Source organism: Penicillium hordei (genome assembly GCF_028827395.1).
Source record: "Penicillium hordei strain IBT 12815 chromosome Unknown utg000001l_segment0_segment0, whole genome shotgun sequence".
Classification (NCBI taxonomy): Eukaryota; Fungi; Ascomycota; class Eurotiomycetes; order Eurotiales; family Aspergillaceae; genus Penicillium; species Penicillium hordei.
Window position 1 is genome coordinate 836,059 of NW_026623142.1, and position 24,467 is coordinate 860,525.

The window sequence follows — 24,467 nt, forward strand, 5'->3', positions numbered from 1 at the left end:
AGATAACAGGACGCGAGTATTGAAAAATATGAGCTGATCCTAAATAGAAAGAGAAAGCGTGGATGGAGACGGTTCACGGAATCATTGTAAAGATGGCGAATACCACTTGCTCTATGGTCTGGGATGCTAGATCAGGGCGAGAGACTGAAATTAATTTCGTCGACGGAAGCTGGAGCCGGATGGATGGGATGTATGGTGTTAGGGCACCGGTTAATGATGAGCTTGTTGAGAAGATCTTGAAGAGACAGAGCTCTAGTGGACAGATTTAAACAATCTTATAACTTCATCGCGCTAACATGCTATGTATAACCTGCCTAGAGATATTAATCATTTCTTAATTTGAAGACTGAAAGTTCCTTTAATCCGGCAGGGTGTCGCCATATCAGTAGCATGTACTTATTTTGAACCGAGTAATTAATAGTTAAGCGCATGCCATATGGCTGAATTGTCGACTTGCCGGGCAAAAGAGGAGAAAAACCACCGTCGGGCATTTTATATTGATACTAGAGTTGTTCAAGATTATGTTTCTCAATTAAGTGGGAAATAAGAGCAATCGGCAAATAGTCTTAGCTGGCGTGCAGATGGAATTGCGCCATTTGCAGATTCAGTGACACAATAACTCGCTACAAAAAGCCATTTAATTAAATGTGGGATAAAGCATGGATATCCCCATAGAATGGGTCATCAATACACGCAGCCTAGACAGAATGATGTTATCTACGAACTATATTACGAAAGCGCTAAATTTCTAGATGCCAGAGAAGAGAAAGCGTCAGTAACCGCTATAAGATGGCTGCGCAACTCACTTGTCGTACAGGAAATAATAGAACCCCGAAGAATTGACCCCAACAAAGCTACATAATACCAGAAAGCCATGGCTTCTCTAAAGCAAACCCTCCTAGCAGCCCTGGCAACAACATCCTCACTAAGTAAGGGCCACTACCATTCACGACCAGACCTCATCCCACCTCAACTAAACATCACAATCCCCGCTGCAAACCACAATGGGTCCGAATATGTCTTCATCGCCCCATATTCCTTTGGCGGGGGCCTCGAACGGCCCGGTCCATACATCTATCGCAAAGACGGCGACTTAGTGTGGGCTGGCACAGGGTACTACGCCGGGTTCGTAGCTAATTTCCATGTCACCACATATCAGGGGAAATCTGTTCTTCAGGCATTCCAGGGTAGTATTGATGGGGCCCATGGTGAAGGGTTTGGGCAGCATGTCCTGCTCGATCAGAGTTATCAGCATGTTGTCACCTCGACTGCCGCGAATCATCGTGTTTCGTCGATTCATGAGTTTAATGTTATCGGTGGAGAGACGGCTTTGATTGAGGTCTTTTATACGACCCCGGCAAATTTATCGGCGTATGGTGGGAATTCTTCGCAGCAGTGGTTGGGGAATGGGATCTTTCAAGGTTTGTGGATCGTGAAAATTAGATGATGGATTTGCTAATTCTGATTATTTGACAGAAAATGATATTGCCACTGGAGAGTTGATCTTTGAGTGGAATGCTTTGGAACACGTTGACCCGTCTGGTAAGATAATTTGCTATGTCTTGACAAAGGCCATATTTAACCTCCGAATAGAAAGTCTAGTGGCGCTGGGTTCCACAGACGCCAATAGCGGATTGTCTTCTGCCCAGGCATGGGATTACTTCCACATTAACAGCATCGACAAAAACGAAGAAGGAGACTACCTGCTCTCGTCCCGACACACGAGCACGATCTTCAAGATAAATGGCACAGACGGCTCAATCATCTGGCGGCTCGGCGGCAAGTACCCCAGCTTTTTACAAACCGGCAACTGGACCTTTGGCTTTCAACACCATGCCCGCTGGCATCCACAGCTCAGCCAGCCCGGAACGGAGGTAATCTCGTTCTTCGACAACTCCGGCGACGGCACTATCACATACAACAATGTGTCCCGGGCATTAGTTGTTCAGTTAAACCACACAGATAGCACGGCGACAGTTCTCCGAAAGGCAGCAGCACCGTATGACCTCCAGGCACAATCCCAGGGAAACACGCAGCTGCTTTCTGACGACCGAATCTTTGTCAACTGGGGATCGGAGGGTGCGTTCACCGAATTTGATGCTGATAATGAGGTTCTGTACCATGCTTTTATCCAAACGGGGTCGGTCAGCTACCGCGGTTTCTTGTCGAACTGGACTGGTACACCGAAGGAAAGTCCTGCACTGGTTGCGCTGAAAACAGCGTCTAATCTTGTCGAGCTTTATGTGTCTTGGAATGGGGATACCGAGACTTCGGCTTGGAGATTCTTTTACGTCGACGGGAAGGAGAAGACTCAAGTTGGTCAGGTGAAAAGGGATTCGTTCGAGACAGCTTTCACTTGGAAGTCGACTTTTGCATTGTCTTCCTCTGCTAGATTTGTTGCTGAGGCTGTTGGCGCGAATGGGGAGTCTCTTGCGCAGACCAATTTGACTGCTACCGCTGCCAGCATTAAGTTGCTGGAGTGATAGGCAACACTGGGGAGTTTTGAGATGAAGACGGGTATGAGACCATGCTATGTTTAATCACAAATATTGACATTTCCCGGCGATGGAGTGGGATGTATCTGGTTCTACTACTAAACCCGAGTGGTATCTATGACTATGGTATTTTCGGGAAATATACATTCTGTCGAGGATATATTTACAAGTCGTATCTCCATACTACGTCTATGGTCACTTGATGCGATCCCGTAGTATGGACGCTGCGATGAAGACTTATGGTGTTTCGACTAAACGCTAGACGGTCTGAATGTTAGAACAGTAAAGACATGATAGTAAGTAGAGATCTGTCTCTACGTAGCTTTAACTTTACATGCTATAAACAAGGCCTGAAGGATTTGTAGATGCAAGATTGGTAAAGTATAATGCCGCTTAAGGAGCCATGAATTTTAGCGGCAAGCCTGGCGCTGAATATTCCATCGTGAACAAATCCCTTCTATGCGGAGCCTGGAAGTCAGGGGGCAAAGAGACTTTAAAAGTTCGGAAGAGATAAGCCAGCACTATGGTAATCTCGGCAAATGCTACACTATATGATAATAAGTTCCAGTATTAGCGTTGCTGCTATAGAGCATCAGGATCACCAGGATCAAAGACTGCCAGAAGACTTACTTCTGGCCAATGCACATTCGGGCACCTTTGGAAAAAGTGCAGAGGTACTGATCCAGAGACTTTGACTCGTGCCCTAACCAGCGATCGGGATTGAATGATCGTGCATCTGGACCCCATATTTCCTGGCTGGTGTGCATCGTATACGCGGAAATAGACACAATTGACTATACAAAGTTAACGAATGTACAATAGATTTTGGGAGTATGGAAACTATCCCATGGGGCCAACGTACTCCAGGAGGGACAATTTTGTCGTCAACAATGAACGGTTGGGCGAGGTTATGGGGCACGACTCGTGGTAAGCGTCCGGGAACTGCCATGCCAATTCGTAGGGATTCTTTGACACAGGCCGTCTGAGGAGAGAGTCGAAGCTCAGTTTTCGAAATCAAATAGACATACCATCTTAATTCACTCATTCACTTACCAAGTAATCAATCTTTTCCAGCTCAAGCAGCTGAAAAGCCTGCGGATTACCGCGACCTGCACCTACACCACCCAAAGCATCAACCAACTTGGCGTGGATTTCCGGGTTAGAAAGTATATGGATCATTCCAGCTGTCAAGGTGGAAGCTGTTGTATCGGCTCCTGCAATCAAAATATCCACAGCCTCCGTGACCTTATGCTGGTAAGGTAAAGAGGAGAGGTTATCGAACACGACTGGGTGTGAAGTGGTATTGCCGTGGATTTCGTAATGATTGACGCAAGTTTCAGCATACTAAAGGGGGGTTAGTAAACCACGACCGCAGAAGGCATTACCAGAAATGAAGTACCTTGAGCATTCGAAAAACATTCACAAGCTGTGGATCAATGCTTGCTACCAGTTTGTCAGGCAGACGCCCGGCAACTTTTCTCAAAAGAGGAAATTCCTGCAACTTCCATAAACTGTTCGCAACAGCATCGAATGCAGTAAGGAACCAAGACTCGAAGCCAGTGTCATGCTCCTCTAGCATATTCGCTGACCTGGCAAAGGCAAATTCTGTAATAACCTCCGTCGTAAGACATCTGGGGCATTCGCCTGGTAAGCATCCGGAGGACAAAAGTCAAAGTATTGCAATCCTGTGTACTCACCTGAATGCATCATATACATTGACATAGGTCGAATCCCGTAGGCGGTCGATCTTGTTCACCATAGTCTGCACTTTGTCATGGATCATAGGCTCGAGTTTGAAGACCCCGGCCCGGGAAAATACGGGGCTCAGAAGCCGACGACGCTCCTTATGCATCTTTGCATCGATCTCGGTAAATACCGTGTGAGGGGAGTTGAATGCTTCGTAGAATCGACCCCATTTGGGGAACGGATTGGCCTGGCTGTAGATAATCTTGTATTTCGAGACATCACTTATATGAAGCTCATTTGGTCCGATTCGCAATGCATTTGTTCCTGGAGATGAGTTAGTGATCATAAAGTGCACGGGCCGGATCCGGTTATTGAACGAACGATATTGTTCATGAAGCCTCTCAAGTTCCTCCTCCGGAAACCCATTCTCATTGATTCTATATATCCAGCTGCTCGACGAAGCAGCCTTTGCAGGGCCTGGAAAGGATGATAACGGATGGACGTAACGGTAATAGAGGTTGTTAAGCACATAGTATGCGACCAGGGCCAGCAAGCCTAGGGCTGCCGTAAACACAATAGGGGTCTGCTCCCCTTGGTGCATGACTGTATCTTAAGTTTGACAGAGCTGCCGAAGCTGGGAAAATTGAAGAACCACAGGCGGCGCAGGTCTCTTATGTACAGCGAGTAGGAGTACTCTAACGCTTGCTTGGATAGCTGCGCTGATCGGCGAAACGAGACAGCCAGTCACCGATCTAGATGGTAAGAGGTTTTAGGGGAGACGTTCTGTAATGGAAACCTCTGCTTCCGGTACTCAAGAAATGCCTCAATGTGCCACTAAATGTGCCACTATGGGCGACATGACCGTAGTTCCATAATTAACTTGAAGAATTCGGGTATGCAAGAACTCCAGGTTCCGAAGCCGTGATAGTCCTGACTCTTGCATTGGATGGCTCCACCCAGTATCCATACCCACCCCGCTGTCTGCAATGCGAAACCTCGGATTTAAAGATTTCGGTCTCGGGATATTCAGATTGGAACCAAAGATTTCGGAAATTATCTGTTCACTGAAACAATGCACTTGAGAATCGGCTCTTACTACTCTTGCTGGCAGTGGAGCGGGGTATCAAAGCACTATTTCGCCCTGCTTGTTCCACGTCCTGGTACGTCCAACGGCTAAGGAACCGACCTTAGATCCGTCGATACCCAAGGATTCAATGATTTTGACACTATTGTGCCCAACATTGATGGCAGCACCTACTTTGCTTGTACCCTTGCTACGCTCGTAGATTTTTACATCGTTCTCACGCAAAACAGCCTTCCTCAAGCGAGATTATCACAAGATCTTGTAGAAATGGCTTATTAAGCGGGAATCGGAAGCACACGGTCCCATAACTCCGAATTACGCTAACCGCTGCGGAGAAGTGGAGACACATCGGCACAAACGGGACCCCTTTGGCTCCACTTACCCGATGCCTGAAGTAGCCCACCGTAATTGTATAAGAGTTCTAAAATTCAAAAATGGCATCCAGCCTAGTACTTACATCCCCGCTCTCAAATGTCTCTCTTCAGAAATGTGACCGTCCGGCCCCGTCAATTAGAAGTGGAAGACTTTGCGACATCACTTAACCATTTGGGCTGGCAATGAATCGAAAAGAACTTATTCTTTCCTATAGACAGGATCTACCTCTCCTTCAGTGCTCCGTAGAAACACAAGTTCAATTTTCAAAAGATATTGCCACACCCTCTTCCAATCTATTCAATACTACCTACCCCCCATAAGATAAGCACCGAACTTCCCTCCATCAATCGGTATATTACCGCCCACACTGAAGATGGCAAAGCCGTCTTTCACACTCAAGTTCCGGAGCCCATGCCTCAATAGGTCATCAACGATTTCCCTTTCTGTTTAGCCTAGACCACCAATGAAATTCCTAGCCCAGCTGTCCAAGGATACCGATATCAAGAAATATGAGGGTAATCTGTCTAAGCGCCCCGCCCCCGGGTCTTGCTCTTTCGACCGGAACCGTTTGCCGAGTTGTCGACTTCCCATCCGCTGTTGAGAGTCCTATGAATCGTACTGTCTCGTTGGATTACGGTGTCGTTTTGGAGGGCGGAATAGAAATTTCTCTGGATGGCAGGAAAATAGCGGATGCACGAGAATGTTGTATGTTCTTGCTCCTTGCCATCCCATTCAGTTGGAGCGCGTGGCAGCGCTTGGCGAAAAAGTTGAGGGTATTTATAATTAAACTTGGAATTTTAACGAATTCAAGTAAACTCAGGAGTCAACGGATATGTATTCAACAATAGGGATATATCGGTGCATTGTAGCCAGCTCACTTCGGTAGTTTGATTCTAAACCACAACCTACTAGGCTGGGTAAAGTGTCTGCTTATCGATACAGGAGAAGTTTCGCATGTCCTCCGACAATTTGGTGGACGGCATTCCGACTTCCTGGTGGATGCATATCTCCACAGGTTCGAAACGTAGAAGTATATAATGCAAGTTAATTGTTGCACATCGGATCTAAACACAAAGCATCTAAGTAAAACCCGCACCCGATGGCAGCTTATATTGATATGAGCGAGGAAAGGATGAAGCTCTTGAAGCTACTGTAACAGAACCCCGCCAGACTTGCTCTCACATAGTCTCCACCTCAGTCTGCCCCGTAAGCTTCCTCTTGCCATCAATACACTTGACCTCCCAGAGAATCACATTGGTCTTCTTGGTCTCCTTGCCTGATGTCTTGTCCGTGGACGTCCATTTACTAAGAACAGCCACCACGCCGTCCTGCTTCTCCAAGTTCTCCCATTGGAGAATAACAGAAAATTCGTCTTGGATTGATGTACTGGAAGCACGAGCATACCGGAGGCCTGTTTTGAATTGATCGTAACTGTAAACATTGTGGTTGATCCTGGCGATGTGGCTGTGTTAGATGCGCCTATTAAGATGTGCGGAGCTAGGGCAGCAAACCTGACTACTAAGCCTGGGTCAACTTGCTCATCAACAGCCTTGAGGGCGACTTCGTCATCTGGTTGGATAAACAAAGTATCGTTGATCTGTGTCACCCACTGACTGAGAGATTGCTGTTGGGCGGACATTTCGTGTTGCTAATTTTTGTAAGCACGCCGCTATAGTAGTACTTGGGTTGTAAACCTACAGAGATGATTTTGTGTCTGAAGTGGAGGGCTGAACAGTGTCGTTGAAGTTTCAAGATGGAGGGAGGCATGGACCGTATTTTATGCTTCCAAGATCCTATATATTTTTTTCTGGGACGCTTTAATCTACAACCGTTCCCCTTTCTAGACGTCCCGCTAGTATCTGCGGATTTGCGGATTTGCGGAGCTTTGATGATTATCATTGGGCAGTTCTAGGCTTTAACTTTACTCTTTTCTCTTTTCGTGTTAGCACCCGACGTCCGACACCTAGCGGCGGATACATAGCTTAATTTCATGTCGTCATACTCCGCAACTATACCGATAGTGCCTAATTCTTCTAAGCGCGGCCGATGTGTTACCAATAATTATGCTTAACACGTCCAGTCGAAGCGGAAATGCAACTAGTGAATGTCTCAATAAAAAAGCTGCTTAGCGAGATGGATTGAAAGCAAGTGTATAGAACGGGTCGAGTGTGGTACCATGTCATCCGCAAACTCATAGCCCTTGAGTATGTTGAAGACTGTTACGGCCGAATACGTAGTCGCACGCTCCATATTTGTAATGGTAGAGCCTCTCGACCATCTGACAGTGCGGCCTGGGCGCGACAGATATTAGAGGTAACTAATTATTGAAGAAGAAAGCCAATCCACCATCATACGGTTAGTTATTTCCTATTGTAGGGAGGATCCTGGGGTTTGCCAAAGCCAAACTTTGAGCCGGAGTGATTTGATAGTGTCCTCAATCCCTGAAATGTGTTCTATCAACACCACCTCTAACTCCATAAACCGTACCAAAATTCATATTAGAAAGCTGATTGTAAGAATAGCTGAGCCCTACCAAGTGTTAAAACGTATACAATAGCGATACAGATGAAACAAAGCTGGAATAATTAAACTACAGGGCTACAATCATAGCATAATAAGCTCCTTTTATTTGCTACAGTGCAGGAACTCTTTTTGTCTGCAATTTTAAGCAGGAGAACATAGCTATGGGAAGGAAGTATTGAGGTTCGTCGGCTAAAGGTGCCATGCTGTGTAACAGGCGGCCTGCCACCACCCCAATCGCGCAAATAGCGTGCTAGTGTAAAAGAGACTCCGTACTACCAAGGGTGTGAAACCGGGCTTCCCTGTGTGCAAACGGGTTCCTACTACCTATAAGGGACTGCGGAGAGATACTGGTCCCAGATGACTAAGTTATCTTCCGCGAGGAGCTAACTATAGGGAGGGAAGACTTATATACGCCTGGGGGTACCTCTCGGTCGTGACAGTCAGTCCGTACAATGAATGCCGTTCCTATTGTGCGGTTCCTGATTTTAATGTGCACAAAAGCCTTTTCCATCACTGTTATATGATAGCAGTTAGCATACCACCGAAGGGTTCACCAACGAAAAACTGGAGTCCAACTCTCAAAAAGTCCTTATATTGAATCTGACTCCGGTCCCTCTAAACCGTATCTAATATTGTGACTATGCCCTAACCATTTCCCAGTAGCCACTATCCCCTTTAACATGACCATTATTAGTATACCGAGCTCTTCTAAATCGCCTGGCTTTGCTTTTCCTACTGCCTCGTCCCAATGTGTCACCCATAGTTCAAGCCACTCCCTCTCGTTCTGTGCTCTCTGCCAACTAATTTCTGACTGCGAATTCCAGAGCGCAGTTTGGGCCGTGAAGCTCATTCGTAGGTCTGGAACTGTGTCTCGGCCGAGTTTCAAGAAACTATATACCCCCTTCAACATGAACGCTGTTATTACCGTCCGTCGGCTGCTCTCCTCGATCAGCCATCGCCGCCAGTCCGTAAAAGTGCTTCCCAGTAGATGTTGTGCTTCTGCTGGAGCCGATGGAGGCTGCACTTGATGCGTGCGTAACATAAGGTGGTTCGCCCACGTTAGGAGAACTGGTTCGTCCACTTCCGCTTGCGCCCTAAGGCGAATGTCACCGTCGAACAGACTCATTATCTGGTACAGTATCAGCGCTTGCAGCGCTTCAAGTAGATCCGTCTTGGTGGCGAGGAGCGGATCGATGTTGGCGATCAGCTGCTGCCGTTTGTGCTCCAAGTTACGGAACACTAACACCTGATTCTCTGTATTTTTTAGGGAATACAGAGCGCAAGCGCTGAGCGCATCCTGTAAAACAGGAGGGCTTCTGTCTTGGACTAGGATACGGTGGATGAACATCGTTTGCCCTTGCTGGGAAAATATCTTCGGAACCATAGCTAACTTCTTTGCTGCAAAGTCCACGCGAGCCTGTGCAGTTGTATCCGAGATGATGCGCCCGACATCGTTTTGGTCTTGCTGAGCGACGGTATCGCCAATAACAGCAGAGCTAAGAAAGCCACCTTGTGGTATGCTTTCAAAGTCGAATGGGTCATTTGCAAAGTTGAATAATACATCATTTGTGTGAGGCGAGAGAATTGATGTGGTGGGCAGCGCGGGACTTCGCTGCAATTGCCAATCACTGAACAGCTCACTTGGAAAGGGCTCCACGAAGGCAATATTTTCATCTACAATTCTTCCGGTAGTTTCTCGCAGTCGGCCGGGATGTCGGCCGTTGTATTCGCAGTCGATGTTCTTTGTAAGACAGCGTTGGCATTTAGGTAATCCTTTGTTGCATTTTCGCTTGGACTGAACGCATGCAAGACAAGACTTTCGGTGTGACGGGGGCATAGTAGCACATGCTTTCCATCAATATTAGTGGAAGTTGCTTGCCACTGTCGGTCGTCTGTGGGGTTGGTACACGGTTATCCTTACTAAGGAGGTGTGCACTTTTTCGGCCTAGTGGTAAAGTTGTGTATATAAGACAGAGCCCGTATTTGTGGCTCCGCTAGTCCACACCGCCTGCCACTTGGGTGATAGGGTTGCGGAGTTTCGCAGTATATTGCGGAGCTTCCTCCGCTAGCTGTCGGACTTTGGCCGCAAAGTAGCACAAGCAAAGGAAATCTGGTATCCGCAAGCCCTGTTGGCCATATACCATGAAACTGGTCCGACATCTCATTCGGCAATTACACATTCCCAGCGGATTATAACATCAACATTCGTCTACACCCCACATATCCGCTTATAAATGTATAGTTCGAATCGGAGATTTGACTGTCCCGTGAACGATGCGGGCATTTAGAGGCAGGAAGTAAAGGGAAGCAGAGGGATTCGATTAGATTCGACATCTATAAAGGCCACCACCACTCTTCGTTTCTCCTGAAGTCTCATCAAATCTTCTACCCTCAGAATCTTCTGCATCAAACTTGATCATTCCCTACTGCCTGGCATCTTCTCCGTCTAGCGTCGATTGAAATATGCCTACCACAATCCTGATCACGGGTGGAAACCGCGGTATGACCCTTTGCCCTTCTTTCTGGTGCCCTTCTCATCAAATTCACAGGGCTTGGCAAAGGACTCGTAGCTACTTACCTAGCTACCCCTGACACCACAGTGATAGCGACGGTCCGCGACCCGTCAAAGTCTGAATTTCTGTCTGCTCTTCCCAAGGCCTCGGGATCAAGCCTGTTTATCGTCAAGCTTGAGATAGTGTCTGCAGACTCTATAGCCACCGCTATAGATACGTTGAAGACACACAACCTTGATTCTCTCGACGTTGTCATTGCAAATGCTGGCATCTCTGGCCCGACCCATAGTCTGGTTGGGGCCCCCGTCTCTGAGCTCCAAAAGTACATTGACGTGAATGCATACGGCCCGTTCCAGCTATTCAAAGCTGTGCTCCCTCTTCTACGCTCTTCCACTGCGGGAAAAATGGCGAAATTTGTCTTGATCTCGAGCGCCGGCGGAAGTCTGACGGATATGTACAACTTCAGTACGTAATGCCCCCCTGTACTTAGTCGGCTGGTCTTGTCAGATTGACTGCTTCGGAGACAGAATGCTGACTTTCTACCTCCACATCAAGTGCCTATCCCTGCGTACGGAGCGAGCAAGGCCCTAGCTAATTTTCTTTTCAAATGGCTGGCACTGGACAATAAGGATATGATTATTTGGGCACAGAATCCTGGGTGCGTATTTTTCATCTTGAAACATCACCTTTGAGGCGCGAATATTGCTAATAATATTCCGCGGATAGAAATGTGGACACCGACATGGCTCGGGATGGTCTTGACCTCGCAAAGAGTTTAGGCTTCGATATGTCTTCAGTGTGCTTTACTCCTCCCGAAGAAAGTGCGCGTGCAATAAAGAAAGTGGTATGTGTGCTCCGGTGCAAACGGAGATGCGAATGTGATTGAAGAGACTGACTGAAAAATTTGACAGATTGACGGTGCGACTGCCAAGACGAATGGGAAGTTCCTCGATCATGATGGCTCTGAGTTGGCATGGTAGAGGATGAACGGTCAATATCGTGTGCAAATGCGCAGAGTACCTGCGTTCTATAGTCCTCTCATCGATATGAACTGTACACTGTCAACCCTTAGAAATCTTTGTAAAGAAACCAGCAATTTACGTACCTCTATTGTCATTTGAATGAGCTGGCTTCACTGAATTTATTTATAAGCTAGAATAACTTCTAATAGAGAGTTAAATGGGATATCATAATCGGCGACATTTTACCATTTACGTATCGGCCTTGGGGGAACTATATCTAAACAGCATGTTAGCCAGAGAAACGTGGATCGAATACGAGGGCACGCAGCGGTATAGCCACTGGGGTTCAACCCCCAATTTAGGGGGGGAATTTGATGCCTTACTACTTGAATTAGTATTGACGTTGATGTCCTTTCTGCCAAGGTCTCCATTCTGAAGTCCCATGCATGAAGAATTCTTTGCAGCTGCATTTTGCGTGCTCGAGCGTCATTATTCTGAGATTGAGGATGTAGGGTTTCCAACGGAGGTTGTAGTAAAACAAGCGAAGACCTGTGATAGGATTACGGCGTAGGAGGCTTTGCTCCTGTGTCGTCGCCAATATAGACATGGTTATGGTCCTGTGTTGAATTTGTCCATCAGTCTCGTCGCCATGGTGGTGGTAGTGCTTAGGTGAAGACACAGTATAAAGCCTAGGACTACGCACGAGCATCTACCTCAATGTTTGTATGTTGCATTCCTGGGAGTTGTATTCGCCATAAGTGGGTTGGTGATAGTCTTTAGGAAAATCATTTAACTTTCATGACGCTCCCGGCAATTAATAAAGAATACCCCGTATTACGAATCGAGGCATTCAAGGGTTCATCCAAGCCCGCCGGTTGACAGTTCCTGCATCCCTCACTGCAAATCTAACCGCGCGCTGTCTAGGTGGTAGAATCATGCACCACTTGGGTGACGATGCCCACTTCCCTCCTCTCGAGGGGATCCCCTGCCAGTCAACATCTCCTGGATGGCAGCCTGGCTGTCAGAGAAAATGATCACTTCTCAAGCCTGTTGGTTCCCCTCAGTTCCCTTCCTGGCTTTGGCAAGTGAGATAAACCGAGGGGAACCAACAGGCTCGAGAAGTGATCATTTTCTCTGACAGCCAGGCTGCCATCCAGACAGTCCAAAACCCACAACGACCATCTGGCCTGTACATGCTCGCACTGATATATGATCACGTACAGGTCATCCAATTAAAAACAAACCGATCGACGAGTATCACTATCAGGTGGATCCCTGCACACGTTGGTTTGGGCGGCAATGAATTTGCCGATGAAGAAGCAAAAGGTACAGCGCTTCTTAGTACGGGGATAGGAGTTGCGACCGGGGCGGATAATCCGATAATCCGGTACAGCCGGAGGGAATGTGTCTGCCTAATAATAGGGTGGTCTCTAATAAGCGGGTTGCGGGAGGGTGAGGTGGAGGGTTGAAAGTGAGAGGAAGAGAGAACTCGGGATAGAGCTCGAATATGACAAAGCTTCCTAGCTAGATGGATGTTTACATAACCAGGCAGGACCGAACCCACACTTCTATTTTAGTACTTTCCTCTTTTCGGTTTTCGTCCGAATGATCTTCATTAACATACTGGTTGATGAGGGGTTCGCTCTACATTATCTACTCCCATACTTGGGTTGTCCTCTACATCATTTTTATCAACTGCTAGTTCTAGCGGACAACAGCTCTGCTTTACTTGAAACCACACCCTTATGTAAGATTGTCAACGTTTTAGCGCTTTCTTTTAGTAGCGCGTGATCATGTACCATTGAATATCCTATGAGTCAAGCATTGATTCAAACCTCTTAAGTTATAACAATGTGTTGTGTCATCACAATGAAGACAGGGTGGGTATATCCCGCCCAGAGGATGAAAGTTGTAAAGGATCTGAAAGAAATATCCAGAATCTATCCATGCAAACAAACTTCAAAGCTTGGGATCATGTTTCCAGCCCGGCAGATCAGCGAGATCTTTCGCTGCGGCACCGCGTATAGATTTGAGAGCATCGCCCCCAGGTCTCCACATCCACGGATCAGCTAGATTTGGTGGAAGAGACCCTTCTATCAGCTCAACGACGTGTTTGCCGATGTTGGGTAGAAGCTTGAAGCTGTGACTGTAGTATGCGGAGTTAGCAAGCCGCTGACTGTACAAACTCCCGCATTTTGATTATTAACTCACCCGCTGTCTCCCGTGGCCAAAATGAAGTTTTTCCACTTGGGATGCTCGCAGATTAGTAAATTGGCGTCGGCAGTATCCGTGCACCAGCACATAGACCGATTAAAAAGCTCTTTATCCTTGAACTGTGGCATGAACCTCGCGATTGCCTTTCGAATGGTTACCTCGGAAGCGTCGGGGTAGGTATCTGTAGGATGTTTGGCGTGTGATCGAGGAACAGAGATGGGTTTGGGAGAGGCCGCGCCATAAGGTTGATGTAGCTTGAAGCGAGAGAATCCGGGGAACTCGTCGCAGACTTTGATCACCCCATGTCTATAGATGAGGACTTAGCACACGAGTCTGATTTCTCCGACATTTGGACCAAGAGGGACTGCTTACTCGTTGGGTTCGAAGAAGAAACCGTATTCGCCATCGTATACCACGGGGATATTCTTGTATTTGGCCACCTCCTCGGGTGTGAGCTGGATATGAGCAAAGACCCATGCCTGCAAGGATTGATAATTAGCAACTTGACTCATTTGAACCAGAATGAATTTGTGGAAGGCTAGACAAGAAGGATCTGCTGAACTTACTTTCGAAACACACTGATCCTCCAAATCTATCAATGTTGAACTCCAAGCACCAGCAGCCAGGACCACCTTATCGGCGTAGTATTTAGTACCATCTACGGTCTCAACACCATTGCAAGTGATTCCATCCGCGGTAAACAGTGGTCGTTTGAAAGTCCCAGATCTATAGAATTTCGCGTCAGTAAAGTGAAAATCCTCAAACTTGCTGAAATTTGTCGGACGGTCATTACATACTTGCCAAATCCAAAATTGACACCTTGATCTTTTAGAACCTGCCCGATCGCATTGATGGCCTTGGCTGCAGCAAGCCAACCTCCATCGCTACAAAACAAGCCTTTCCACCCCTGAATTCACACTTTTATTAGCCCCGCTTCCCTCAGGGTTGTGCACAGATACAATTTACCTTTATTTGCTCTCTTGTAAAGGCGGGTACTTTTTCAAGTATATCATCTTCGCTTTCTAACAACCAGTTCGTTTTCTCTAACCCAATGTTCGCGTCGATGATTGATTGGTAATGTTTGCGAAGATTTGCAATACCGTCTTCAGATGACGAGGCATCAATCTGAGAACCTTGTGAGTATGGATTTTTGGACTTCCAATAGCAATGCTTTTGCTAACTCACCATGCCGACATTGTGAAAGAAGGGCTTGAACAATGGATCATTTTTCCACATGTCAAGAGCCTCAAGCGAAAGTTGCAGATCTGGCCCATTGCGTAACCGGATGCTCATAATTTTGTTAAGATCATATCCTGCCGATTGAGCCGAAGGAATGGGATATACATCAAGCACTGTGATATTCGAAGGAGTGTACCCAGAGCGAATGAGATGTAAGGCTGTCGAGGAACCCATGGTACCGCCTCCCCCAACCACCACGACTTTTGTAGTTGTACGCGAATCCGCCATTTTTGGCAGCGTGCTTTATGCAAAGTGCGATAATTACTGGGGTAGACTTGTTCAAAATTAGAAGAAGGAGGGATAGGACGTGAATTTAAGAAGTTGAAGCTTGCAAAATATCAAGAAACTTGCTTGAAGCGACCGGTATCTCAGGCTTATAAAGAGATATGTTAAAATGAACCCGATTGGTGCTAAGTGGAAACGTATCACCAAACTGTGGGACCGCAAAACACGCCAATTTTACATTTCGCGTGGACCTTCCGTCGCCCCGAGGAAACCCCCTGATATATGGGTTCCGGCCTTGGAAAATGCGGGGAATAGAAAGATAAAGAGATTGCCGTCTTAGGTTTAATGTTATCGACCCCGGCTTTCGTTATCATTTCGATACGGTTATTAGGAAAAAGTCACTAATAAATATAGCCGAAGATTACGGATGAATGCGTGCTTTCGCGTGGACCTTCATGGCATTTAACTGACCCCCGAAGCCAGCGCGCGGGGAAACATGCCCCTACTCAGAGTAAAGAGATAAGCTCACAGCATATAAATAAGCGATCAGGTCCGGCAACCCAATATCAAGGATATTAATCCAGACGCTGAAAGCGGGATAGCACAACCTATTTATTATAATGGCCGACAAAAAGACTGCCGTCTCCGATTCGCACGATGATACTCATTCCTTCTCGGATAATGCGATCGGCCAATCTTCAGTGATTGATATGGAGCACTACAAGGCCACCGTTCCGTTGTGGAAGCGGGTATGGCAGCATAGTTTGACACAGATGATGCTTTTGAGTATCCAGGCATTCTGTGGACCAGCAATGGCTGATGCAATTACCGGTGAGAACGATTCATCATTACATGCTAGTGAGGTTATAAAGTGGTATGGATGTTTTGCTAATGTTTTGTAGGCCTCGGTGGTGGTGGACTTGCCTCTGCTCGGGTGTCAAACATCTCGACGGCAATCACATATGCCCTGCTGGCAATTGGTATGTGATTTTCATTACCCGTTATGGGTATCTAAGGTGCTAACTCGGGAAAGTCTGCTTCTTCGGTGGTCCTCTTGTGAACAAAATCGGCATCAAGTGGGCTCTTGTTATCGGATCAATGTCCTTCCCAATCGAAGGCTCAGCATACTACTGCAACAGCAAATTTGGAAACCAATGGGTGAGCGATGAACTTTTTCTGGAATTTCTATTCGAAATCGCAACAAGCAATGTGAACTGCAAGATCTGACAAGTCTCTCCCTAGTACCTCATCCTGAGTGGTGCTATCAGCGGTGTGGGAACTGCTTGCTGGTATGTCGCTGAAGCTGGAGCCATCATGACGCTTGCTCCCTCCGGCGCCCGTGGAAAGTATCTAGCTCTGTGGATCGTTTCGAGAAATCTTGGACAGTTGGTTGGGGGTGCAATCAAGTGAGTTAATAACTTAGCGAAGGACTCGTTTAATGGACAGTTTTGACTAACTTTCGCTCTGTGCAGCCTGTCTAAGAACTATGAAAAAGGTGTCAGTGGGGGAGTTACTCCTGATACCTATATTGCCTTTTTGATCATCGAGTGTCTTGCGTGGGTATTTCGAAAATAGCCTAGAACATGGGATGGCCTTATTCTTACAATATTTAACAGGCTACCATTCGCATTGTTGATCACTCCTTTCGAACGCGTTGTCCGGTCTGACGGTACAAAGATTGTCACTTCGGAAACCCTTTCCACCAAGATGGAAATCAAGCGCATTGCAAAGACCATGACTTCAAAACTTCTGATGTTTTCTGCGCTTTGGGCACTTTGGTCATTCTTTTACTCGTGAGCCCGTCACTATCATGTTCATTAAAAGGTGATAACGCTAACAAATTTGAAAGTGGTTCTTGGAGTACATATCTCGCAACCTATTTCACCGTCCGTGCCCGCGCTCTCTCCTCGCTCATCTCGCCCTTCTTTTGCATGTAAGTCAAGTCATGCGAAATTATATCATTAACACTAACGTTGGTGCTTATCAGCATTGGCTGTTTCGGCCTCGGATTTATTCTCGACATGAAAGGTCTCAGCCAGCGCCGTCGCGCCCAGATCGGTCTCTACACTGTCGTCATCCTCAATGTCGGCGTCTATATCTGGTCCATTATTATGCAGGTCAAGTTCAACCACAATCGTCCTGCAGCCATTGATTGGGACGATGGCCTGTACCCTTCGGCGTTCCTGCCATATTTCTTCGTGCAGACTGCCGGTCCGCTATCTCAATCTTATATGTATTGGCTTTTGTCGTCTTTCGCCACTGACGCACAGGGTAAGTGACTCCATAGAATCGGATCCGAGTCCATAACGACATTGGACGCTAATGGCGATGTTAGAAAACGTTCGCAATGGTGCCGCATTCAGATGCATCGAAGCTATTGGTCAAGCTATTGCCTACGGCATGAACACACAGACAACTAATGATCCGCTGATTGGATTGTAAGTTCAATTTGAATTCATCCTTGACGAGAAGCCAACTGACCGGATTCAAGCTGCGTGACATTCGCCCTACTCGGAGCATCTTTACTCCCCATGATTATGCTTGTGAATACAACACCAGACCGTATTCCGGCAGACTTAGTTGCCGAAGAGCGGAATGCTGCTAGTGAGAAGGTTCGAGATGTTTAAGCCCGCTCTCGGCATGGGGATGTTCATTTTATGCTTTCATATTATTGTTAGGAGATTTGATCATCCAACGAACCGACTGCGGATGTGAAAGTAAATAATTAAATACACGCACGCGTTTACAATTTTCGCCATGACAACTCTACTCTTAAGATTAAGTAGTTGTTATGCTTTTCTACGCTCGGATGACATATAACGACTTGCAAAATGATAGTGAGCAATATTTGCTTAGACTTGCCTGGCCAATAGATTTATGACTCGACATATCTGCTGTTTTCAACTGCGGCGCGTTGCAGCCTGTAGGGAGACAGTGTGTGAACTACCTTGTCTTTATAGCAACAAATAACACGCCATAGAGGGCGTCCATATATGAAGTTTCATGATTTTGGAATGCCAACCTATCGAATCTACTAAAATAGCGCAATCATTGCTGCATCGTGACTGTCTCTCCCTCCGTGACCTGATTGATGCCCCAGAACTTGGGTCTTTGTATCCAGTAGTCTCCATTATTATTATTTTCCTATCGCTTTGACTATTTTTGATATCGGTAATGTTCGTCTTTATTATTAACTTAAGTTAATCTTCACATTTGAGTTCTCTTATGGACATTTTTGTCCACAAAGATATTGATCGTAAAGTAGTCGCCCAGAGATAAATGGATAACGCTGGTACTGTCAATCACCTGTCGAGGTCTCACTTTAACTTACACCTTTGCACCAACACCTCAAAAATAATAACCCATGTGACGATTCTTTCCACATATTTCAAACATGATACGGCACTACCTTTCGTCAGTGTCTGTAGTTCCACGCCCTTGTGATGGTGAGTCTACTAGTCAGAACGAGACGGGCCAAAATGAGACCAGAAAAGGTGAGGCAAATCCAAGAGTGAAAATGTCGACATTACAGCTAACCGGCCAGCACCACAACAATCCCTGGCTTCATACCCAAGGCACCAAAGGCCCGTTACCAACACCAGCCAGAGCTTTAGCTTTCACCACTACTCTCTTGACGGATCAGGTGAAACTCCAGGAGACCACCAATCAACCTCGGCATCCCGGAGTAGGAGAGGCAACTGCACCAGACATGACACACATTCCCACCAGTCCACTCGACAGCGCAGTCCTGAGAACGAATCATCCCAACACGCGTCACAGCCACCCCAAATACCTCGAACTCCAGCAATAAGGCCACTACGACAATCAATCCCAGGATGGCAACTCTCAGACCCTATTGCCATACCACCAAGACGACCTAGCGACGGAAGTTCTTCCCAGCCTCCTGTGTTCCCCTTCTTCTCCGACAGCTCCTGGGACGACTATGTATCAGACGATACTGTTGCCAATTACCGCACTATCGGGGCTCAGTATCAAGCATGGATAGCAGGCCCGACCACAACATCATGTCCAATCGAACGATCAAGAGTGACCTGGGCAGACTTAATCCACAACCCACTGGAAGAACACAGCTTCGAGGTGTATCTCAACGACTTTCGATCAACACCCGAGGAAGTGGGCAACATCACCTCAATCGGGCTTTCGACAGGGAATAATTGGCGGTATGTTGTTCTAAAGCAATGGGGACACTGGAACGGTGGTCGTCAAGAGGGCTACACCGTTTACCAGCACCGTACCGGACTCGGCGCTATCTTTGTCGAGAATATTACCAGACGATTCGGACCATACTGGGCTCAGGTGGCTCAGGCGCAGTACCAGCTTGATAACCACATCGATACGCTCCGGTATGTTTATTTCATCAACGTTCAGAACCTGTGTACCTGGCCCTACGTGGAAAGCCGTCTCTACCCTCGTCGTGGCTTGCACTGGTTTGACAACTATGAGCCCCAGTGCTGGACATACGGTACTAGGGAGTATCAGGAGCTCCTAGGTACGAAGCTGGGGAGGGGGGTGGCTCGTTTGGTTCTGGGGGCTTGGCCGAGAGGTACGCATCGCATTGACACCATTTATACGTGGACCTTTATCGGAAACCTGCAGATGAGATTTGATATTAAGCAAATTTGATTCATGATTTCATGCTCCGCCGAGCAAGAGGACGTATTGATCCAATATAGCGCCAATTACGGGCGGTTTTGGCAGAACCTCGAGGTAGGGCGTCTATTAGGCATGGGAGGGAATAGCGCCATCATGGCTAATAAGCGTTTGGAAATATTGTAACACTTTTTAGTATGTAATATAATAAGGCGTATGAGATATCAGTTAGCAACAGTACCCAACCTAGTGGACAGGAGAGAAATTGCCGATTTCAACACTCGTACGAACTCTATAGTATGGTCAAATAAGTTATAAGTCGGCCCCGTATCCTGACCTCTAAGTATTATTGCTTTGACGTTTTATGTACATGACTCGGTGATATATAGCATGTCAGTCTAACGAACCACGGCATATATTCCCTCTACCTCAAACAAATGCACCTCAGTGAATATTCAATAAGTCAAACAAATAACTCCAAATTATGAAAGAGGTATCACTCGTTCCTCTGCCGACAGAAACAAGACGACTTAATAGGCACATCCGCCCATGCTAAATTAATCTTCAGTTGAGGCAACATGGCACGCGCCTCATATTTCCGACCCATCTTAACCAAACACTCATGATACCCATGCGAAGCCCACACATTACCCGGATGCCTCAAAGCACGAGGCAGAGATGTGTCGACCCCAAGGTCCGCAGAATATACAGCCGCGGCCTCCTCAACATGGCCCTGTTCGAGCAACAACGCCCCAAGCGCGTGTCTTGTTGGTTGCATCCAGCCCCATGGCTCATCATATGGCAACGTATCATCCCGCTTAACAGCGTCCCGGAGATACGAAAACGCAGCGTTGTATTCACCACGGCGATACGCAATCTCGCCATCGAGCATCGCCTCACCAACACCGAGGATGTCGATACAGCGGTTATTGAAGATCGTCCGCGAAGCCGGGACCAGCTTCATTGCTCGGAGGAAGCATTCTCGCTGTTCTTCTGCTTCCACAACACGGCTGGTAGCAGCAAACGCGATGCCCTTGGCATAGTGCACCATAGCAGTGGTGACGCAGTACAGCTCTGCATCTTCCGGCAACTCCACAGCAATGATCTCGTCCCACCTACCAAAGCGCACAAATCCATGCATTTGCATAGCGACAAATCCCTCCAGCCAGTCCGCCATCGGCGGAGACTCAACGCGCAGAAGAGGCTCAGTAATTATCCGCACGAGCTCGGCCCCAGACTCGAGTGCGACCTTCGACCGGCCACCAAGCATAGCAGCGTACATCCTGAAATGATAATCATGCGCACGGTACAGATTATAGAAATGGCCGAGGGGCTGGTTAGCGAGGAACTTCTCGTCTGCGCGGATTGCAGAGGTATTAGCCGCGACTGCGCGTTTGTACTCGCCACACAAGACATCGATGTGGGACGGCATGTGTTCCAGATGGCCAGCATCTGGTACAAGACCGCGCAAGTACTCGGCTACCGGCAGGGCGATTTCCGGCGTGGGAGACATTTCCATCAGATGGATGTAGAGGTGCAAAATCCCGGGGTGATCAAAGGCTTCGTCTCGTGCTAAGACTCGATCTAGCGCTTTTTTCACTTCGAATGTTTTCGCCCCTGGTGCGACTCCGCCGGTCTTTATGTCCCATAGACCCCATGGCGTTAGGTTCATCAGCGCATCGCAGTACAGCGCGGTCACGTCGAGGTCATCTGGGTGATCATTATACACTGATGTCATTGCTTCGGCGTATTTCTTATCCCATTCTGTGCAGTCCTCTACAGGCTGCTCTTGGGGGTATCGGTACTGCAGTGCATCGATTAGAGCATTCTCCAAAGGTGTGACAGCGGGAGCGTGTTTCTTCGCCTCTAGGATCGCGCGATGGGCGCGAGTCGTGGTGGCGGAGAGATCATATCCGTCAAAGAGCTGCCATGGCTTGTTATAGTTTGGTCCCAGGGCAAGGGCAATACCCCAGTATCCCATGGCGCATGTCGGGTCGAATTCGACGACCTTTTCGAAGCATCGGGCGGATTCTTCATGGTTGAAAGCGTAGGCCCAGATCAAGCCCCGACTAAACCAAAGTTGGGCATCTTCGCTTATTGTGCTCACATTGCGACGGTAGTCACCCAGGTCGTAGTAGTCCTCGGCGGGAGATGGCTGGTCCATATTGTTGATGATGGTGTATGTTGTGGTGGAGGAGGGGTATGGTTGCCCAACGCGGCCCTACCCTGGACTCGCATCTAACCATTTTGATCACATTTGATACTGGGATAAGCGCTTATAGTGAAACGAAGTATATACTAGGGGTTATTTATAAATAGTGACAGATCACAAAAGTCCATGAAGCGGTGTTTTCTGCCTGAGGCAATACGGCATCAGGGCATCAGGGCACCAAGGCACCAAGGCATTAAGGCATCAACTGGCCCCACATGAGCAGATTTGAGGCACTCCACTTTTAATGTGCTCACTCGTGCTCGATCACTCTCACCTTGAGCACCCTGGGGGCCCATTGAGATTCCTATTTAGATCTGCTTTGTCCTTTTTTCGTTTTGTCCTTTAGTTTTTCCTTTGTTGCCTACAGTCAATATAACAACATATATACGTACATATCAACCCTCTCATATCTCATCTCATTTCAACATCACTTTTATAGATCGCCATGTGTGGAGAAACCAACCGCCCAACATTCGGAGGCACCATTGCCGTCCTATTCCCTCGAGGGACTCATCAGAGCTCGAACACTTCAGACGTATCATTATCCTCGTCACCTGCATCAGTATCCTCATTTGCATCATCATCATCGACTGGTTCGATGTCATCATACTCTCTTTTCTTCCGCGACACAGATGCAACAACCCCCAAAACGAGAGCAATCTTCCGAACGGAGGATGCAGAGACATATCATGCACTCAGAGGATTTCAAAATGTCAATATGCGCATCGAGTGAGTTTATTCTGTCCCACGGGTTGTTGGACGGACAAAAGGCTTATACTTATATCAGGAAATACGGCGATCTCTCCACTACGTCATCACAATCCACCTCTCCACTTCATCAATTCCATCTGAATATGGAACAGGACAAGAATCACAAAACGGCAAATCCGATGGAAATCGAGTTCGAGCTGCCCGAAAGGCTGGACCTGGGCGTCTCGGAGAAGGGTGTCATTGGCCGACAAGTGACAGTCAGAGAGCAAGGAGGAGAGATCCTCGGTATTGGAGTGGTTGGATACAATTGAAGTATTTAGGTCCCAATTTTTAGGTCATACGTTATGGAAAGAATTGAAATCATAAATCATTTTGCATGAGTTGAAAATACTAGGTTTCTTCAATAGAGTACCGGATCATTGAAACTAAACCTTCGAATGGAACCGAACACTGTGGCTCAACATCAACCTCACAGCTTCAGCGGGTTCTCCACGCCAGCAGTGTAGCGCTTCTCTGCTTCCGCCCAGTGAATGATTTTCCAAATTCCCTCGACATAGCCAGCCTTGTTATTTAGGTACTGTACGCAACAGATTAGCAGAAAGAAACACACAAGGGACATAGACATGGGAGTCAACTTACCTGGAGGTAGTAGGCATGCTCCCACATATCCACACCGAAGACAGGAACATCGGGCGCATTGACAGGGTCCTGATCCTTAGTGGTGATGATCTCAAGTCGTCCCTTCGCGCCACCCTTGCTCACCAACCATCCCCAGCCACTCCCCTGAAGACCGAGGAGCTCGGTGCCAAAGGCCTTGACGAACGCTTCATGCGAACCCCAGCGGGAAACGATGGCTTCCTGTAGAGCGGGAGCACCCCCGATATCATTCCCAGGTGTTCCGGGGGGAGTCAGGTTCTTCCAGAACAGGGAGTGGTTGATGTGGCCACCGCCGTTGAAGCGAAGCTTTTGCTGCAATGAGATCAAGGTGGGGACGTCATTCGATGCAGTTGCAGAGGCTTGAGCGGCGAGTGCTGCGTTCAGGTTGTTTATGTATGTCTGGTGGTGCTTTTGATGGTGCAGCTCCATTATCTGCTTGGAGATGACGGGCTCCAATGCCTGTTGGTTGTTAGCTTCATGGCAAGATTCTTTTAGTATTCGTGATCGGAAGAGGCTTACATCGTAGGCGTAGGGTAAAGGAGGCAGAGTGTGAGTTTGAGAAGACATGGTGGAATTGTGGATGTAAGTGCGTGTCAAGTTATCAAGTGTTGAGGAGTGTGAAAAGGAAGAGTAGAGATGTAGACAAGAGATGAACCACCAAGGTCCCTGAGATAGATACCCCTCTTAAGTGACGTGATATTACGGACCTTGAGGCCACCAAGGTAGATATCCACAGGTGGAGGTGGTCGGCAATTGTAATGAGTTGGATTGAGCACGTTTTCGCCGAAGTTGCTCTAATCTGCTCACAGCGTGGTCGCTTTTAAGTCAACAGCGGTCCACAGGTGCCTTTGCTCATAATGTTGTATGATGTAACATATTCGGTATTCCTTTAAAGCGCTCTCGAAATGAAATAAAGCAGATCAATCTATCAATTGGATACTGATACATGCACCATTTCCT

The 24,467-nt window shown here is 47.3% G+C and overlaps 11 protein-coding genes across 11 annotated transcripts; 5 read left to right on the forward strand and 6 right to left on the reverse strand.

Moving 5' to 3' along the window:
* Positions 1 to 874: 874 nt before the first annotated feature.
* N7537_000303 (arylsulfotransferase family protein) lies at positions 875 to 2,483 on the forward strand (the record flags this gene model as incomplete). The annotated part of the gene is made up of 3 exons (XM_056891361.1): positions 875 to 1,421; positions 1,477 to 1,542; positions 1,594 to 2,483. 3 exons carry the CDS (start codon positions 875 to 877, stop codon positions 2,481 to 2,483), a joined length of 1,503 nt encoding a protein of 500 aa, XP_056756356.1.
* Positions 2,484 to 2,888: 405 nt separating this feature from the next.
* Positions 2,889 to 4,788, reverse strand: N7537_000304 (cytochrome P450; the record flags this gene model as incomplete). The annotated part of the gene is made up of 6 exons (XM_056891362.1): positions 2,889 to 3,042; positions 3,126 to 3,289; positions 3,358 to 3,477; positions 3,549 to 3,839; positions 3,895 to 4,126; positions 4,193 to 4,788. Coding segments are annotated over 6 exons (1,557 nt in total), but the record flags the coding sequence as incomplete, so codon positions are not given.
* Positions 4,789 to 6,818: 2,030 nt separating this feature from the next.
* N7537_000305 (uncharacterized protein) lies at positions 6,819 to 7,279 on the reverse strand (the record flags this gene model as incomplete). Its single annotated transcript, XM_056891363.1, has 2 exons — positions 6,819 to 7,092; positions 7,152 to 7,279. The coding sequence occupies 2 exons, from the start codon at positions 7,277 to 7,279 to the stop codon at positions 6,819 to 6,821; spliced, it is 402 nt and encodes a 133-aa protein (XP_056756358.1).
* Positions 7,280 to 8,752: 1,473 nt separating this feature from the next.
* On the reverse strand, positions 8,753 to 10,000 carry N7537_000306 (Zn(II)2Cys6 transcription factor domain-containing protein; the record flags this gene model as incomplete). The annotated part of the gene is made up of 1 exon (XM_056891364.1): positions 8,753 to 10,000. One exon carries the CDS (start codon positions 9,998 to 10,000, stop codon positions 8,753 to 8,755), a length of 1,248 nt encoding a protein of 415 aa, XP_056756359.1.
* A 626-nt stretch (positions 10,001 to 10,626) lies between these two features.
* N7537_000307 (SDR family oxidoreductase) lies at positions 10,627 to 11,656 on the forward strand (the record flags this gene model as incomplete). The annotated part of the gene is made up of 5 exons (XM_056891365.1): positions 10,627 to 10,663; positions 10,713 to 11,141; positions 11,232 to 11,334; positions 11,403 to 11,520; positions 11,588 to 11,656. The coding sequence occupies 5 exons, from the start codon at positions 10,627 to 10,629 to the stop codon at positions 11,654 to 11,656; spliced, it is 756 nt and encodes a 251-aa protein (XP_056756360.1).
* Positions 11,657 to 13,597: 1,941 nt separating this feature from the next.
* Positions 13,598 to 15,319, reverse strand: N7537_000308 (NAD(P)/FAD-dependent oxidoreductase; the record flags this gene model as incomplete). Its single annotated transcript, XM_056891366.1, has 7 exons — positions 13,598 to 13,784; positions 13,850 to 14,158; positions 14,225 to 14,331; positions 14,419 to 14,578; positions 14,650 to 14,759; positions 14,819 to 14,977; positions 15,038 to 15,319. The coding sequence occupies 7 exons, from the start codon at positions 15,317 to 15,319 to the stop codon at positions 13,598 to 13,600; spliced, it is 1,314 nt and encodes a 437-aa protein (XP_056756361.1).
* A 617-nt stretch (positions 15,320 to 15,936) lies between these two features.
* On the forward strand, positions 15,937 to 17,943 carry N7537_000309 (uncharacterized protein; the record flags this gene model as incomplete). The annotated part of the gene is made up of 10 exons (XM_056891367.1): positions 15,937 to 16,147; positions 16,219 to 16,296; positions 16,350 to 16,474; positions 16,559 to 16,722; positions 16,789 to 16,872; positions 16,933 to 17,109; positions 17,166 to 17,249; positions 17,304 to 17,587; positions 17,652 to 17,754; positions 17,808 to 17,943. The coding sequence occupies 10 exons, from the start codon at positions 15,937 to 15,939 to the stop codon at positions 17,941 to 17,943; spliced, it is 1,446 nt and encodes a 481-aa protein (XP_056756362.1).
* Positions 17,944 to 18,833: 890 nt separating this feature from the next.
* On the forward strand, positions 18,834 to 19,960 carry N7537_000310 (uncharacterized protein; the record flags this gene model as incomplete). Its single annotated transcript, XM_056891368.1, has 2 exons — positions 18,834 to 19,001; positions 19,046 to 19,960. 2 exons carry the CDS (start codon positions 18,834 to 18,836, stop codon positions 19,958 to 19,960), a joined length of 1,083 nt encoding a protein of 360 aa, XP_056756363.1.
* A 463-nt stretch (positions 19,961 to 20,423) lies between these two features.
* On the reverse strand, positions 20,424 to 22,091 carry N7537_000311 (TPR domain protein; the record flags this gene model as incomplete). Its single annotated transcript, XM_056891369.1, has 1 exon — positions 20,424 to 22,091. The coding sequence occupies one exon, from the start codon at positions 22,089 to 22,091 to the stop codon at positions 20,424 to 20,426; it is 1,668 nt and encodes a 555-aa protein (XP_056756364.1).
* A 493-nt stretch (positions 22,092 to 22,584) lies between these two features.
* Positions 22,585 to 23,161, forward strand: N7537_000312 (uncharacterized protein; the record flags this gene model as incomplete). Its single annotated transcript, XM_056891370.1, has 2 exons — positions 22,585 to 22,868; positions 22,927 to 23,161. 2 exons carry the CDS (start codon positions 22,585 to 22,587, stop codon positions 23,159 to 23,161), a joined length of 519 nt encoding a protein of 172 aa, XP_056756365.1.
* A 158-nt stretch (positions 23,162 to 23,319) lies between these two features.
* Positions 23,320 to 24,074, reverse strand: N7537_000313 (superoxide dismutase; the record flags this gene model as incomplete). Its single annotated transcript, XM_056891371.1, has 3 exons — positions 23,320 to 23,427; positions 23,490 to 23,966; positions 24,027 to 24,074. The coding sequence occupies 3 exons, from the start codon at positions 24,072 to 24,074 to the stop codon at positions 23,320 to 23,322; spliced, it is 633 nt and encodes a 210-aa protein (XP_056756366.1).
* Positions 24,075 to 24,467: the final 393 nt, after the last annotated feature.